The following is a 17,344-nucleotide window of genomic DNA, read 5'->3' on the forward strand; positions in this document are numbered from 1 at the left end:
CACAAAAAATACCAGTCGCATTCGGGGAGAGATGGGACCGGACATGGGGTAGGCAACGGCCAGGTACGTGCCTGGCACCCCCCCCCCAGCTTTGCGCTCAAGGCACGTGCCTACTCTGCCTACCCCTAGTTCCCGGCCCTGATTACAGTGCCCACAGTGCAGTCAATGAGTGCTAAAGAAAAACTGCTTCATATCAAACAACATATAGTAAATTCTATCACTGGAAAAAGCATTGCAGAATAACTCTTCATATAGCAGAAGACTAGGCCAATTAAGATACATATACAGTGAAACAGAACTAATACAATACTAGCCAACACAAATGTGTTTATAAATGTATGATGCTTCTCTACTACACAGATGCAAAATACTCATACTGAATGGTCATTATTGTTATATGACAAATACTCACAGTTTTCTGAAGCTCTTCATCTAGTTCATGTAGCCTATCAGAGGTTCCTTCCAACTGCTGAAGGTCATATTTGACTTTCTTTAGGTCTGTGTGCTTTTTGCTCTCTGTAGAGGATTTCAGCTCAATAGTTCTTTCAAGACCAGTTTTCTTGTCTCTAATTTCATCGATTTGCCTCTGCTGCATAGCCTCCCTTTCTGAAAACTCTCTCTGCAAAAACATACATAATTGCAGATGGTAGGAATTCACTCTCACTAACCTAAGCCTGTGTGGGCCTAAAACATGGAAAGCAAAGTACTACATAGTGCCGAGAGACTAATGTGGTGCCTCTATTAAAAAAAGGATCCCGTTCTCAGCCTCAAAACTATAGGCCAGTTAGTCTGACGTCAGCGGTAGGAAAGCTTTTTGAAGGGTTAATAAAGAATAAGATACTGGACTTTATAGCAAATCATAATACTTTGATTGTGTGCCAGCATGGTTTTAATGCGTAATAGATCTTGCCAGACTAACTTAATTTCTTTTTATGAGAAGGTAAGCAGGGACCTCGATTCTGGGATGGCAGTGGATGTGATTTACTTAGGATTTGATACAGTGCCACACAAAAGGTTACTGGTTAAATTAAGGAATGTTGGCCTGGAACATAATATTTGTACCTGGATAGAGAACTGGCTAAAAGATAGACTACAAAGAGTGGTGGTAAATGGAACATTTTCTAATTGGACCAGTGTTGTACCAGTGTTGTACCAGTGGAGTACCGCAGGGCTCTGTACTAGGTCCTTTGCTTTTCAACTTGTTTATTAATGACCTGGAGGTGGGCATTGAAAGTACTGTTTCTATTTTTGCAGATGATACTAAATTGTGCAGAAATATAGGTTCCACTTTGCACAGTGATTTGTCTAAGTTGGGAAACTGGGCAGCAAACTGGAAAATGAGGTTCAATGTTGATAAATGCAGGTTATGCACTTCGGCAAAAATTTATATAAATGCAAGTTATTTACTAAATGGCAGTGTGTTTGGAGTTTCCTTAAATGAGAAGGATCTAGGGATTTTTGTAGATAATAAGTTGGATAATTCTGGGCAGTGTCATTCTGTGGCTACTAAAGCATAAAAAAGGGCATTAACTCAAGGGATGAAAACATAATTATGCCTCTTTATAGGTCCCTGGTGAGGCCTCATCTGCAGTATGCAGTTCAGTTTTGAACTCCAGTCCTTAAGAGGGATATAAATGAGCTGGAGAGAGTGCAGGGACGTGCAACTAAATTGGTTAGAGGGATGGAAGACTTCTTAAATTATGAGGGGAGACTGTCAAGGTTGGGGTTGTTTTGTCTGCCAAAAAGGCGCTTGTGAGGGGACATGATTACACTTTACAAGTACATTAGAGGACATTATAGACAAATGACAGGGGACCTTTTTACCCATAAAGTGGATCACCGTACCAGAGGCCACCCCTTTAGACTAGAAGAAAATAACTTTCATTTGAAGCAACGTAGGGGGTTCTTCACAGTCAGGACAATGAGGTTGTGGAATGCACTGCCGGTTGATTTTGTGATGGCTGATTCTGTTAATGCCTTTAAGAATGGTTTGGATGATTTTTTGGACAGACATAATATCAAAGGCTATTGTGATACTAAACTGTGATACTATAGTTAGTATAGGTATGGGTATATATAATTTATGTAAAAGTAGGGAGGGGTGTTTGTATGGATGCTGGGTTTTCATTTGGAGGGGTTGAACTTGATGGACTTTGTCTTTTTTTAACCCAATTTAACTATGTAACTATGTACATAAAAACATTGAATAATAATAATATTCACATTCAAAACACTGCAGTGTGGATTATATTAGTAAGTGCTAGTAAGTGTAGTTGATTGTTGTACATTATATTCACTGGATCTTGGGTTTCAATATGAGCACTCTGTGTATGATCTCTGTTATCTTTTTATGATTATTTCTATATGTATACCAATGGAGATATCAATAAATATAAGTAAAGAAAACATCCTGTGTATGTGGGTAGGTAAAAGTGTCCTAAGAATGTTGTTACCAAGATCTGATTTGCATGGGCCTCAACCTCTTCTTGCCTTTCTTTCACCAACATCTGAAAGTTGCTTGTTTGCCTCTGGTTAAATGGAGTTAGCTCAAAACCATCAAGTTCTAACTGTACCGCCAAAGACTTGATTAGAGAGTCTCGTGTCTTAATGTATCGCTGATGATTATCTGCCTCCAGCTGCAGGTGTCCTGTATAAAGAAATGTTTCTTTTTATCTGCGTTTCTCTTATATAGGTGATAGGAAGACAGAAACTCCAGTTAAAACATAAACAAATTGCACATGGCACAAAATGTTGCACATGGCTTCTTGCAAAACGTTGGGTATCCTTATTTACCAATAAAGTGCAGAAATAAGATTGGGAGTAAAATAGGGACAAAAAAAAACCTTAAAGGTTCATCTAGTTGATTTGTTTCTTCTTTTTGGCCCTACTGAGCAGAATCGCTGTGTTTCATTAAAGAAGAAGGAAAGCTATGGAGGCATTTTATCGCCAATAGATTAGCCGCAATAGTGCAAGCTAAACTGCTATATTTATTCTGTAGAATGTTTTACCATACCTGAGTAAAAAGCTCTAGAAGCTCTCTGTTTGTTTAGGATAGCAGCTGCAGTATTAGCTTGGTGTGATTATACAAACACTTAAGTAGGGCACCAACCAGTTTGAGCATTTTTTCCCAAATCTCATTTATTTGAAGAAGATAGCATGCTTTTGTGTCACCCTTTTTTTTTATATACTGTTTACAATCCGGTGCTCTTTTTCACCCCAACTGCATCTCTAAATACTTTTGTTACCTTTTACTTATTGGCAGAAGTAAGCCATAAGAGCGTAGCATTTTAAACTATGGATAAGAACCCAGAAAATAGAATTATCAAATGGTGGTTTAAAATGTTGCCTCTCAGATTTAATCTGTATCACCAGAGTGCCTACCAAAACATAAACAGGGAATGTGAAAGTGCGTTTGGACAGCATAATACTGCTGAACAAAAGGCTGCATGAATCAGCTATTAAGCAGGCAATAAAAATTGATTAAGCTTACCAGTGACACCAAGCTTAAAATAATGGTTTTGTTATTTATAGTTACCTTGCTGAACCAGCAGTTCTCCTTTTTCCCTATTAAGCCTTTGGGACTCTTTGCAAGCTCTGTCCATTTCACGCTGGTGATCATTTAGCTTTCTTTCTTTTTCCCTTACAAAGCACTGATTTTGATACATTTCATTGAGTTCTTCATCTGTACCTTGGAAGACCTGTGACCGTAATATCAAACATTAGGGGGCCCATTTACTTAGTTCGAGTGAAGGAATAGAGGAAAATTAGTTTGAATTTCGAATGGTCGAATATGGCTACTTCGACCATCGAATGGGCTACTTCGACCTTCGACTACAACCTTCGACTTCGAATCGAACGATTCAAACTAAAAATCGTTCGACTATTCGACCATTCGATAGTCGAAGTACTGTCTCTTTAAATATTTCTTCGACCCCCTAGTTCGCCACCTAAAACCTACCGAGGCCAATGTTAGTCTATGGGGAAGGTCCCAATAGGCTTCCTAATCGAAGGAATATCCTTTGATCGATGGATTAAAATCCTTCGAATCGTTCGATCGAAAGATTATTCCTTCGATCATTCGATCGTAGGAATAGCGGAAAATCCTTCGACTTCGATATTCAACCCTAGGTAAATGTGCCCCTAGGTATAACGAAGTAGTACTGAACTCTGGAAAGTATGCAACAAGGAATGAAATGGACGTGGAAAATCTGAGATTCTGATACTACTCACATTTCTGGTTTTTTTTGGGGTGGTTTCCCCCCTCTTCCATTTCCTTCTGTGCAGTTTAATTGGTAGTTCGCCTTACCATTAATTTTAAGTATGATGATAAACAGTAGTATGTGTAGTAGCAAGGAAAACAATTTTTAGATATTAACAATTTTTATTCTGCTGCTAACAGGTTTGGAATTTAAAATGTTAACTCTTAATTAATCTAGCAGGTATGCAGAAGTTTGCCAGTCAGAATAAAAGATGAATAGTAAAAGCTACACATCAAAAGAAAAATAATAAAGAATAAAACTGAACCCTCAACCGCAGTCAGTTTTTTTTTTGGTTGTTGGGGTTCATTGGCCCTGATGATCAGAGAGCACTTCCAGTTTTGTGTGAGTCTAATTTTTGTAACCAGGACCCAAGACCCGCAACCTGCATTTTTACCCAACTGAACCCACAAATCCCTTTCCCACAAACCAACAAGTTGACCACAATCAGCAGAAATGGGCAAGCCAAAAAAAAAACAGGGGAAAAAAGGTTTAAAGGAGATTGGGAAAGAAAGGGAAAGTTTATAACAACACTATGGGTCAAATTTATCATCCCCCAATATGTTTTTTATGGAGAAATAAAAATATATATGCATTTCAAACTTAACAATTTACTTTCCATGTTACAAGGCTGCTTAAAGCAGCCAGACAAATTCCGATAAATGGACACATGCATGTGTCAATTATTTTTAAAGGGCAGAAAAGTGGGTTTCAACATGAGTTTTAATGACTAGGGCTTGAAGTGAACATAGCATGAGCAAACAGGGAAATTGAAGCTAATCCATGTTTGGTCCTTGCGAGGTAGATAATCAGATTATCAGTGCACAGATAAACCCTACTACATAATGGACATTTACTAACAAAGCAGTCACAACAATGAGCGAATCTACATTGCAAGGACCAAACATGGAATAGCTTCAATCTCCCATTTTGTCCTGTTTAGCCCTGTTTTTATTTGTTTAAATAAATATTCTCCCAAACATTAAAGCACACATTAACATTAAAGTAATGGAGAGACTGGGGAAATAAAATGATACAAGCAGATGAACTAGTCTTTAATTTCTATATGATCTACAGAGGATCATGGCAACCTTGGAGTTAAGATAACTTAAGACAGAGTACTTCAATAAATAAAAATTACAGCAGCACCAAATTCTGGATATAATATAAATGCAATGAACTTTGGAATGTGTGCATCTCCTCCAAAATGTGACCCATCGTCTCAATTTAAAATTTAGAGTACAGCATAATAAGATAGAAAATAAGAGTAGAATCAACCTTCTCCATTTTCTCCATTAAATCTTGGTTATCCTGCTCCATAGTTCTCTTACGGCTCTCTAAAGCTTTTATCTCATTCTCAAGTCTTATCACTTTAAAAAGGTTTCTCTGTATGTCTGCCAGGCGATCCTGAAGGATTCATGGAATGCATGGAATATAAAAAAGTATTATACAATTATTATTACATAATACAAGCATGAATGTATTCAAAGCTTTGCATAAATTCTGCAAAAGTCTGCAACTATAACTCTCAGTTTAGGGAAAAGCAATATTCTTGCACACTAATTATATACATATCCAGAATGCTCAGGATGTGGGGGGTTTCTGGATAAGGAACATTTCCATAATTTGGACCGTCATACCTTTTAACTACCGTATATACTCCAGTATAAGCCGACCCGAGTATATTTTACCTACAAAAACCGGAAAAAACTATTGACTCGAGTATAAGCCTAGGGTGAGAAATGCAGCATTAGTCATGATGTCATTAGTCATAAGTGATGTCATTTCTGTCACTTTGGTCCTGTGCTTTTATATAGTCATGAACCTCTGGGATTTAACATATCCTTATACGTGTGCCTAATATTACATTATAGGCACACTAAATAATAAATGCTGAACTTAAAAAGGGAAGTTCCTACATTTCAATGGGGAGAGACAGTATCCACACAGGGCCCTTTTTAACTCTTTCCTCTAACCATTTGCTTCCATATCTTTCCCTTCCTCTCTCTGCACCAGTCACAGTGCCTTTAAAATGTCAGTAAGACAAAAGTTAGTTTTGCATCCGTTTTCTTTCCCCTGTTTTTTGCCTCCGTTTCTATCAAAGCCCACTTTCTGTCCACCTCTCCTCTCCTCTTCTAAAAGTCCGCTCTCTCCACCTCTCCCACCCCTACTGTCACAGCTGTCTTTCTCTCCCTCCCCCTCCTCTCTGAATCATTTCACTCACAGCTCGATCTCTGAAAGCCGCTTTTCTCCACCTCCCCGTTTTTCTCACAGTCGCTGACAGGCTGACAGCTATCTCCCTTTCTGGACTGCTGGATCTTGTTTCCTTTGCGGCAAGCAAAGATTAACAGCTGGCATGACATAACAGCGCATGTTCATCAAGCTCTGCACGTCACTTCCGCCTACTACATTGCCACATGGTCCTAGCGGACCGGGTTCCTTAAACTTGAAACCCCTATGCGCACCCAGTGACTCGAGTATAAGCCGAGGTAGACTTTTTCAGCACATTTTGAGTTCTGAAAAACTCGGCTTATACGGTACATTTTTTTTTCAAAATTGTTGACCTTTAAATCAAATTTTAGTATGATGTAAAGAGTAATATTCTGAGACAATTGGCAATTGGTTTTCATGTTTTATTATTTGTGTTTTTTTAGTTATTTAACTTTTTGTTCAGAAGCTCTCCAGTTTGCAATTTCAGCAACCTGGTTGCTTGGGTCCAAACTATCCTAGGAACCATGCATTGATTTGAATAAGAGACTGGAATATGAATAGGGGAGGATCTGAATAGAAATCAAGTACAAGATACTGTTTTATTATTACAGAGAAAAAGGAAATCATTTTAAAAAATTTTTTTATTTAGCCATGGAGTGCTCCCACAACCTTTCCTTTTTGCACTCTTAAAAACCACATTGTTTTTACTAATACTTCAGTCCCACCCTTCAGTCCCACCCCCATCAAAATTAACATAGACAATGCCCAAAGTCCTAATATGAAACTTTCACTAGCATCTCTAAAAGTATGCTACCATCATTTTTTTTTAAGTTTAAACTACTTTACACATTAAAATGCACTAGACAGCAAGTAAATTAGACAAGGTCAAACAAGCTCTGTAAATCTTAAAAAAATGTAGGGATGCACCGAATCCAGGATTCGGGCTTTTTAAGCAGGATTCGGATTCGGCTGGATCCTTCTGCCCAGCTGAACCGAATCAAACTTTGCATATGCAAATTACGGGCGGGATGGGAAATTGCGTGACTTTTTGTCACGAAACAAAAAAGTAAAAAATGTTTTCCCCTTCCCATCCCTAATTTGCATATGATAATTAGGATTCAGTTCAGTATTCAGCGGAATCTTTAGCAAAGGATTCGGGGGTTCGGCCGAATCCAAAATAGTGGATTCAATACATCCCTACAAAAATGTGACACTTTCTGCAGTCCCAGCTGTCCACAATCTGACTAACACAAGTCACATAATGGAATAAATGTCCCGTGCATGCTCTTTTCTTTGTAATAGTTACAGTATATGAAAGAGATACAAAACTGGTATACGTTCCTTGGATACTGGGCAAATTCAATAACCTGCAGAGTTGCGCTAGCGCAGGCTTCCCCACACTTCGCCAGGGTGCCGCTAATTCACTAAAATCCGAAGTTGTGCTGAGGGAGGCGAAAGGTAGCGAAGTTGCACTAGCGTTAATTTGTCAAGGAAAGCGCAGTTACGCTAGCGATGCCTAATTTGCATACGGCGCCAAGTTAAAGTACAATGGACGTATATGTAGCAGCAAATACATTACACTACACAAGCCTGGGAAAGCTTCATAAAATAAAGTAGAGTTGTTATATTGCCCTATACATGTGCCCACTGTATAGTTTAGGTGCCATATGTTAGGAAATGTAGGGGGGAAGGAGGGTACCCCAAAAAAATGTACGATCTTTTTCAGCCTATCACCCTTAAAAAAGGAAAAAGACGCCAGCGTTTTTTGGGACTTAGAAAATTCCAACTTTTTTTGAAGCAATCCCTATCTACTCTATTGCAATTCGCCTGGTCTCAGGTGGTGAAGGCAAGTCTGGCGCAAGAGGTAACGTTCAGTAAAATGCGCATCTTAGTGAATTAACGTAGTTACATCCCTTCGTCATAGTGCAACTTCACCTGGCGTAAGGGTGCAAAGTAGCGCTAGAGTAGGTCCACTTTGCTAGCGAATTTACGCCAGCACCCGTTAGTAAATCGACGAAGTAACGAAATGACGCCACGCTGGCGAACTAGCGCTAGCGTAAGGCGCTTCGCACTTTAGTGAATTTGCCCTATATAAAGTGGAAAGTGCAATGAGACAATGTGTTGCTATACAGTACCAACAGATATTGTCTGACCATGTAGCCTTACCATCTTTGCTACTGACTCTTTATATATGCATATTAATCTGTGTCTATTGCATTAACTTTGGATGGAATAGGCTTTATTGATTTATTTGCACAGAAGGCTCATTTAACTTACTTTTCAGTAAAAGAAAAATGGATGCAGCTGTGTTTGCCATTTACACAAATAAACCTTTTTTATCTGCATACTGTATGTAATCTATAAAAATTATAACTGATGTGTACAAATATTAAAAACTGCTTAAAACTGAAGCTTACCTTAAGTGGCTCAAGTTGACTTTCAATAGATTTTACATTTTCTTTGGAAACTGTTAGCTGTTTCTCTTTGCTCTGAAGATTATCTTGAATTTCCCTTGCCTTTTCCTTGTTCTCTTTCAGATATTTGATTTCTTCCTGATAATTACTCACATTCTGATCTTCTTTCATACGAACGTCCCTTAAGGTTTCCAAAGCCTTACTATACCTGGGAAGCAGTACAATAAATCTTAGTATAATGCTGCTAGTCATCAGCAGGTAACAGGTATCTTATAAAAATAAAAGAGTATTTAGAATATAGTGGCAAAGAGTCTGTTAGAAAACTGAAGCTTGGGTGAAACAACATCTTTCAGCAGGAAACACAAGGCATAACAAACACGGGACTTAAAGGGGAAGCTGAGTCTAAAATAGAATAAGGCTAGAAATGCTGTATTTTGTATACTAAACATAAACATGAACTTTCTGCACCACAAGCCTAATAAAACAAATGATTTATGCTTTCAGAGTTGGCCACAGGGGGTCACCATCTTACAACTTTGTTAAACATCTTTGCAAGACCGTGCACATGCTCACTGTGGTCTAGACTGCTGCTTAGGGATCGTCATACATTATCAAAACAGCACAAGTCAAATAATATCTGACAGAAGCAGATACAGCAAGACTGATTAATATTCAGAATAGGCAGACTGCACTGGGTCCTGTGTTGTCATGTAATCTAATGCGGATTTCATAGTTTTTGTATTGTTTAATATAAACTGTATCGAACTCGGCAGAATTAGTGGCTGCAGCAAAATAATCCTCCAAATAGAATCCTAGTTTATCTGTTTAAATATGGCTCCATAATCTTTGACCCTGCAGCTGGAGTTGGAAACAGTAAATGGGATGTAAAGGCAAAACTAAAATACAATACAAATCTCTACAGTCGCTGACTGCTCTACATGGGAACAAACAAAGCTTCTCCCTCTGCTGTTAATAAGTATGATTGTTTCCCTGCAGAGCAGTTAAGGACCATCTGACAATTCCTATCCACAGCAGTAAATGAAGGGAGAATTTCACTGCATACAGTCAGGTTTCTTAAAAAAAACCGTACACATTTTTTAATTAGTATATTGGAGATAGGTTTCTTTTTCATTAAAGAAAGTAAAAATGTGATTTTATTTTTTACCTTTACTTGCCCTTTAAAGGGCACCTGTTACATCAAAACTATGTCTCCTACAAGAATAATGGGCTAACAGAGCCTGCAGTCCAGTAAAAAGAAACAGTCAAGAAAAGCTCCATACAAAGAGATATGCAAATTGTGGGGGCTGCCATGCTGGGGCACATGCATGCACATAATGAGCCCCAGATTGCTCAATATTTGAAGGAATGCAACGTAGGATTAGTAAATGCAAATCCCTGCAGATCTACAACACACGTACAATAATTGCTCATTATGCACGTGTCCCAAAGTGGCCGTCTGCACTGGGAGTTTCCTTCCCATGCAGTGAGTACAGCATTTGCGAGTAGAGTTTTAATAAAGAATGTTTATTTTTTTCCCCCAACTGGACTGGGGGCTTTGTCGTGGCCAGTGAACAATCTTAGTGTGATTTGTAGTCTTTAAAAATGAAAAGGCAAATCTCCAGCAAAGGAACAAATCCCTGATCGCCACCGATTCCATGATGGTGTAAAAGGTCAGTCCTGCAAGAGATCATCCGTTCCACTTTACATATATTTTGCATAGGTTATCGAGCAGCAGCTTTTGGAAATACAATGACGTCCCCCTGTTTCATATATCAAAAATGAAAAGCATTGATGTCACTGAATGTTTACCTTGTTATTGAGAATATTTCATCAAACTTTCCTTTCAACCGCTTTCCTTCACTCAGAGGCCAATTGGAATCCTCCTGGTGACAGAATATTACATTATTCAGGACTGCTGAAGAGACTCCTAATGCACTGATCATTTCCTTATTCATTTCTTCACATTTTGGTCTTAGACTGACTGGCCCTCCATGCCTAGAACCAGAACAAAAATATTTAGTCCAAATGCTTAGATTTCATATGTCATAGGTACCTATATGTCAACATTAGTAACATAGGATGAAAAAATACATATGTAAGCAAAACTGAAAATTGGATGCCCTTATTTATATATTAAAACCTTTTTTAAAGCAGCTGTTGGCTGAGGTCTGACAACGTCAGATACTATAACAAGTTTGAAGAAATAATTAAGAAAAAGAAACCCCGCCAATAGCTGTTACTAATAAATTACCAGTTTACAAAGACTAAAGGTCTCGTTCAACACCTAATTAAGTGCAAAGTTAAAGTGCTGTGCAGATTCAATACGTGCTATTACGACTATTATTTTAATTCATTAATACTTAATTCTATAAATTAATCCACCAATTCATGACAACTCAATTAATAACGTATATGAGTTCATTAGATAATTATATATCCAGACTAAAAAAGCTAAAAAAAAACTCATATTTCACCACTTACTATGCAGTTAATATGCCATAAAGTACAGTGCCATAAATGGATGTGAATAGAACTAGGTGATTTGTTAACTAATTAAAAAGGAGTATAAAAATAAATGCCCCAGGTAACTGGAGGGTTAAAAGTCATGAAGTCATGAAGTCATAATCCATAAAAAAGTTAAAAGTTAGAAATTGGAAGGAATAGATGGTGGAGTTGTCCCGTAAACGAAGCTTCTTGACAAAGCTTCTAAGCGAAACGCGCGTCGGCGTTCCTTGTTCCTTAAATCGAAATTCTGTTCTTGACTCAGATAGAAATCTCTCTCCTTTTTTTTAAAAAAAAAAAAGGAGTAACGGTTCATTTTGGAATTCAACAGATGCGGGTGTGAATTGTCTCTGGGTCAAATCCAACCTTTTCTACAATCTTCATTCTTCCTTCCATTCTAAGGGGCCCGTGGGTTTGTGGCTTTTAAGGGTTACTTAGCCTCTTTTAATTATTAGGGCAAGATTAATACCAAGGCCACAGCCCCGGTTACCCTGTCCTGCCTTAACTTTGTGGTGACCCAGGCCCTAGAAAAAAACAGGTAGTTAGTTTACGGGACAACTCAACCATCTATTCCTTCCAATTTCTCCTAACTTTTTTATGGATTATGACTGCATGACTTTTAACCCTCCATTTATTTTTATACTCCTTTTTAATTAGCTAACAAATTACCTAGTTCTATTCACATTAATGTATTGCACTGCACTTTATGGCATATTAACTGCATAGTAAGTGGTGAAATATCAATTGAGTTTTTTTGAGCTTTTTTAGTCTGGATATATAATTATCTAATGAACTCATATACATAATTAATTGAGTTGTCATGAATTGGTGGATTAATTTATAGAATTAAGTATTAATGAATTAAAATAATAGTCGTAATAGCACGTATTGAATCTGCACAGCACTTTAACTTTGCACTTAATTAGGTGTTGAACAAGACCTTTAGTCTTTGTAAACTGGTAAATTATTAGTAACAGCTATTGGCGGGGTTTTTCTTAAAATACATATGTCCATCAAGTTCAACCTTTTAAGTCTATATATAACTTGCCTAACTGCCAGTTGATCCAGAGGAAGGCAAAAAGACCCATTTGAAGCCTCTCCAATTGGCCTCAGAGGGGAAAAATTCCTTCCTGACTCCAAAATGACAATCGGACTAGTCCCTGGATCAACTTGTACTATGAGCTATCTTCCATAACCCTGTATTCCCTCACTTGCTGAAAAGCCATCCAATCCCTTCTTAAAGCTATCTTATGTATCAGCCTGTACAACTAATTCAGGGAGAGAATTCCACATCTTCACAGCTCTGACTGTAAAAAACTCCTTCTGAACCACTTTTCTTCTAATCAGAATGGGTGACCTTGTGTCAGCTGGAAAGACCTACTGGTTGTTGGAAAACAAAAGACAGAGATTGTTCCAGTGGATGTTACTTAATGCAGGGCGGGTCTGTTGTTGCTTAGCAATGTGATGTCATGTTTAACCTGTGACCCTGTGTTTTACTTCTTCCTCTTCCTGTTTATTCTCTCTATGAAACTTCCTGTTGCAGACATGTTATTCTGAAGTGTTTATGCTGAGTTCTGTAAAGCAACCAAGTTACTGTTCACACAGAAGTTGGTGTGTCTGTCCTCACTTACACAGAAGCTGCACATGCAGTTCAGATCAGCTCTCTGCTAACAGGTTATGGGCCCAGATCACAGCACCACTGATATCTGATCCTCAGAATCTCTGGAGAGACAGACAGAAGCCGAGCACATGGTAAAATGGCAGCTAGTCTGGAGTTCAGGTCAGGCATAGCAAAGCTGAATAACAGCAACTATCAGCTATGGAAATTTAAGGTGGACATGCTTTTATGTAAGGATGATCTGTGGGAGGTACTCAACACAGAGAGACCAGAAAAAATCCTGAGGATTGCAATAAAAGAAACAGACAGACTAAAGCAGTTATTAGCCTACTGGTGGAAGATGATCAACTTATAATACACAAAAGCCATGAATATCCTGTAAATTATATCCTTATAAACGGTGAGTAGTGATGTCATCAGTTATAAACGGTGAGTAGTGATGTAATTTCTGTCACTTGACTCACTAAAATTTGTGTATTATAATTAATAAAGTACCCCCAGTTGTAAAATATGAGGATATTATAAGTTACCTCGGAGTTCCATGACCTGTATAAAAACACTCGGCCTTCGGCCTCGTGTTTTTATATGGTCATGAAACTCCTCGGTAACTTATAATATCCTTATATTTTACAAGAGGGGGTACTTTATTCACTATATTCACATCAGGAAAGAATCTACAGCAAAAGGTATGTGGAATGCACTGCAGGCACTCCATGAAAGATGTTGCAAGCTAACACAAGATAACTGCTCATCAAACTGGTGTATTGACTGAGGAGCAATGAGTCACATGACAAGTGTTAAGCATTGCTTTGATCAAATAGATTATGATACAAACGAGAAAGTGTTCCTTGCAAATAGGGAAAGCATCACTGTGAAAGGAATTGGTCAAGGCTATGTGAACTGTGTCACAAGCACAGGACAAAAACATAATATACTTGTGAAGGATATACTGTATGTTCCAGAAAACGTTTAAAAAATGCAGGGTGCTCTGTTCATTTTAAAGGCAAAGTATGCACAATTCAGAATGGTTCAGAAAGATGCAATACACGAACTGTTAAACAAAAATATGACTTCTGACCATGCAATGCAATCATGAAAATGCATCTGCTGTATCAAAGCAAAGACAACAAGGTTACCGCTACAGGGCAAGTCAATCCGCAGTGATGTGTGTGGACCGATGAGAACACAGACCCCAGCTGGAAACAAGTATTTTTTGACTTTCATAGATGATTACTCCAGATACACAAAAGTATATCTAATGAAGCGCAAAAGTGAAACACTGGATAAACTCAAGGACTATATAGCAGAATCCACAAACATATTCCAGTGCAATCCTGTGACACTAAGGTCTGACAATGGAGGGGAGTACACAAGCACTGAAGCTAAAGCATATCTAAAGGAACAAGGCATTCAACATCAAACAAGTGCTCCATACACTACAGAACAGAATGGTGTAGCAGAAAGAAAGAATCGCACACTTGTAAAGATGACAAGATGTATGCTAAATGATGCCAACCTCCCAAACTAATTCTGGGGAGAAGCAATAACCACAGCAACATACCTACAAAACCATCTACCAACAAAATCTATAGCAGTTACCCCTTACGAGCTGTGGAATGGTAAGAAACCTAGTGTAAATCACTTGAGAATATTTGGTTGAAAGGCATATTTGCACATTCCAAGTGAAACATGCCACAAACTGGGAGACAGAGCTACAGAAGGTGTATTGGTTGGATACAGTAAAGCTTACATAGTTCTAAATCCTAAAACCTGCAAAGTGACAGTAAGCCACAGCGTATATTTTGAAGAGTCTTCCTTATCAAAAGCAATGATACCTGAATCCTCTGAAGAGACAACAACAGTGTCTGTGACAGGAGGGGTAGAACCACTTGTCAAAACAGGTGACTCTATGAAGCACATGATGGAAAATTCATAAAGTACACCTCAACAACCAAATGTCACAGAGTAAGCTGAACTGCGAATGACAGCCCGCATCACAGAAGGGATACCAGCTCCCAGATACCCTTACAAAGCTAACACACAAGAAATATTTGAACCAAACTCCTGGGAAGAGATCAATCAGCTACCAAAAAGTGAAGCCAAAAAATGGCAAGTTTCAGCACAAGAGGAAATTGATTCCTTGAACAAAAATGAAACATGTAAGCAAGGAACGTCGTTGCAAAGCAAAACCTTTTTGGTTCAATAGAAGCGTTGGTGTTGAGGTGGGTAAGAAAAGACGTGCTTTTAAGGCTTTCAAGTTAGCTGGTACAGCCGAAACATTTATAAGGTACAAGGAGGCCAATAAATCATGCAAAGAAGCTATAAGGCAAGCTAAAATTGATATAGAAAAGGATATTGCAGCAAGCAGTAAAAAAAATCCAAAATTATATTTTAAATATGTTAATAGTAAAAAAAAGAAGCAGAAAGAGGTGGGACCCTTACTATCAGAGGGGGGTCAGCTGGTTGATAAAAACAAAATAAAAGCGCAGATTCTGAACTCATATTTTTCACCTGTCTACACAAATGAGGAACCAGTAAGTGAAGGTTTCCTTCTTAATAGTACACTTTGGCAAAAATAATATAAATGCAAGTTATACACTAAATGGCAGTGTGTTGGGAGTTTCCTTAAATGAGAAGGATCTAGGGGTCTTTGTAGATAACACGTTGTCTAATTCTGGGCAGTGTCATTCTGTGGCTACTAAAGCAAATAAAGTTGTGTCTTGCATAAAAAAGGGGCATTAACTCAAGGGATGAAAACATAATTATGCCTCTTTATAGGTCCCTGGTGAGGCCTCATCTGGAGTATGCAGTGCAGTTTTGGACTCCAGTCCTTAAGAGGAATATAAATGAGCTGGAGAGAGTGCAGAGACTAAGTGCAACTAAATTGGTTAGAGGGATGGAAGACTTAAATTATGAGGGTAGACTGTCAAGGTTGGGGTTGTTTTCTCTGGAAAAAAGGTCGCTTGCGAGGGGACATGATTACATTTTACAAGTACATTAGAGGACATTATAGACAAATAGCAGGGGACCTTTTTACCCATAAAGTGGATCACCGTACCAGAGGCCACCCCTTTAGACTAGAAGAAAAGAACTTTCATTTGAAGCAACGTAGGGGGTTCTTCACAGTCAGGACAGTGAGGTTGTGGAATGCACTGCCGGGTGATGTTGTGATGCTGATTCAGTTAATGCCTTTAAGAATGGCTTGGATGATTTTTTGGACAGACATAATATCAAAGGCTATTGTGATACTAAATTGTGATACTATAGTTAGTATAGGTATGGGTATATAGAATTTATGTGAAAGTAGGGACGGGTGTGTGTATGGATGCTGGGTTTTCATTTGGAGGGGTTGAACTTGATGGACTTTGTCTTTTTTCGACCCAATTTAACTATGTAACTATGAAACATGAACTTTACCTCAGGGTCGCTAAGCAATAGGTTGTAAGTGGATATTTAAAGTGAAATACAACGCAAATGGAGTTGTATTGTATGGAGTTGTAAAAGTTGAGCATTACAAGGCTAGATTAGTCACCAAAGGGTACTCACAAAAATTTAGTCAGGACTATGATGAAACTTTTGCTCTAGTAGTGAAACATACTGTACAACTTTGAGAACACTCTTATGTATGTCAGCCAGCAAAGGTATGCAAGTAAGACACCTAGATGTGAAAACTGCATTTCTTTATGGTGAAATTGATGAAGACCTATACATGGAAAAAACCCCAGTCATGTGACTTGTGCTCTGATAAACTTCAATCACTCTTTACTGTTGCACTGCAAGTTGTAGTGATATCACCCCCTCCGTTTCCCCCCCAGCATCTCCCTGACACAAGATAATCCAGGTCCCACTCTACACAGTTACATTGAGTAGGAGAAACAACAGCCTGCCAGAAAGCAGTTCCATCCTAAAGTGCTGGCTCTATCTGAAAGCACATGACCAGGCAAAATTACCTAAGAGGCCTGCCTAGACTTACTACTGTGCTTACTAATTTGTAGCAGTTTTGGAAAGACCCTTTTCACACTGGACAGGATATTCTGAAAAAATGTTTATGCAAATCCGGTTACGGGGAGCAAACACTGCTTATCCATGCTGCACGTCCCTTCCGTCCCCCATCGGAGAATATCCAGACATTAGCAATTCACAGAGCACCAGGAGAAGTGTTTAAAAATGTATAAACTTTAATGATCCATATTAAAAGATTTTTTCCAGCATGTCAACATACAAATTAGTGGATCATTCGCTTTACGCCACGAAACGCGTAAAGTGTATGAGCCACTAATTTGTATGCTGACAAAAATCTTTTAATATGGATCATTAAAGTTTACACATTTTTAAACACTTCT

The 17,344-nt window shown here is 38.3% G+C and overlaps 1 protein-coding gene across 2 annotated transcripts in view; it reads right to left on the reverse strand.

Moving 5' to 3' along the window:
* Positions 1-17,344, reverse strand: part of rad50.S (RAD50 homolog, double strand break repair protein S homeolog) — a 60,230-nt gene that overhangs the window by 36,308 nt on the left and 6,578 nt on the right. For both annotated transcript variants that reach the window (XR_005966697.1, XM_018256194.2), the window contains exons 5-10: positions 10,691-10,876; positions 8,885-9,089; positions 5,535-5,663; positions 3,536-3,698; positions 2,454-2,647; positions 413-619 (exon numbers count right to left, since the gene is read on the reverse strand). Coding sequence is in view for 1 of the 2 variants with exons in the window: in XM_018256194.2 (XP_018111683.1) it covers positions 413-619; positions 2,454-2,647; positions 3,536-3,698; positions 5,535-5,663; positions 8,885-9,089; positions 10,691-10,876 (1,084 nt within the window). In the remaining variant the exon portion in view is untranslated. The remainder of the gene's footprint in view (positions 1-412; positions 620-2,453; positions 2,648-3,535; positions 3,699-5,534; positions 5,664-8,884; positions 9,090-10,690; positions 10,877-17,344) is intronic.

This window comes from Xenopus laevis, chromosome 3S, assembly GCF_017654675.1.
Source record: "Xenopus laevis strain J_2021 chromosome 3S, Xenopus_laevis_v10.1, whole genome shotgun sequence".
Taxonomy (NCBI): domain Eukaryota; kingdom Metazoa; phylum Chordata; class Amphibia; order Anura; family Pipidae; genus Xenopus; species Xenopus laevis.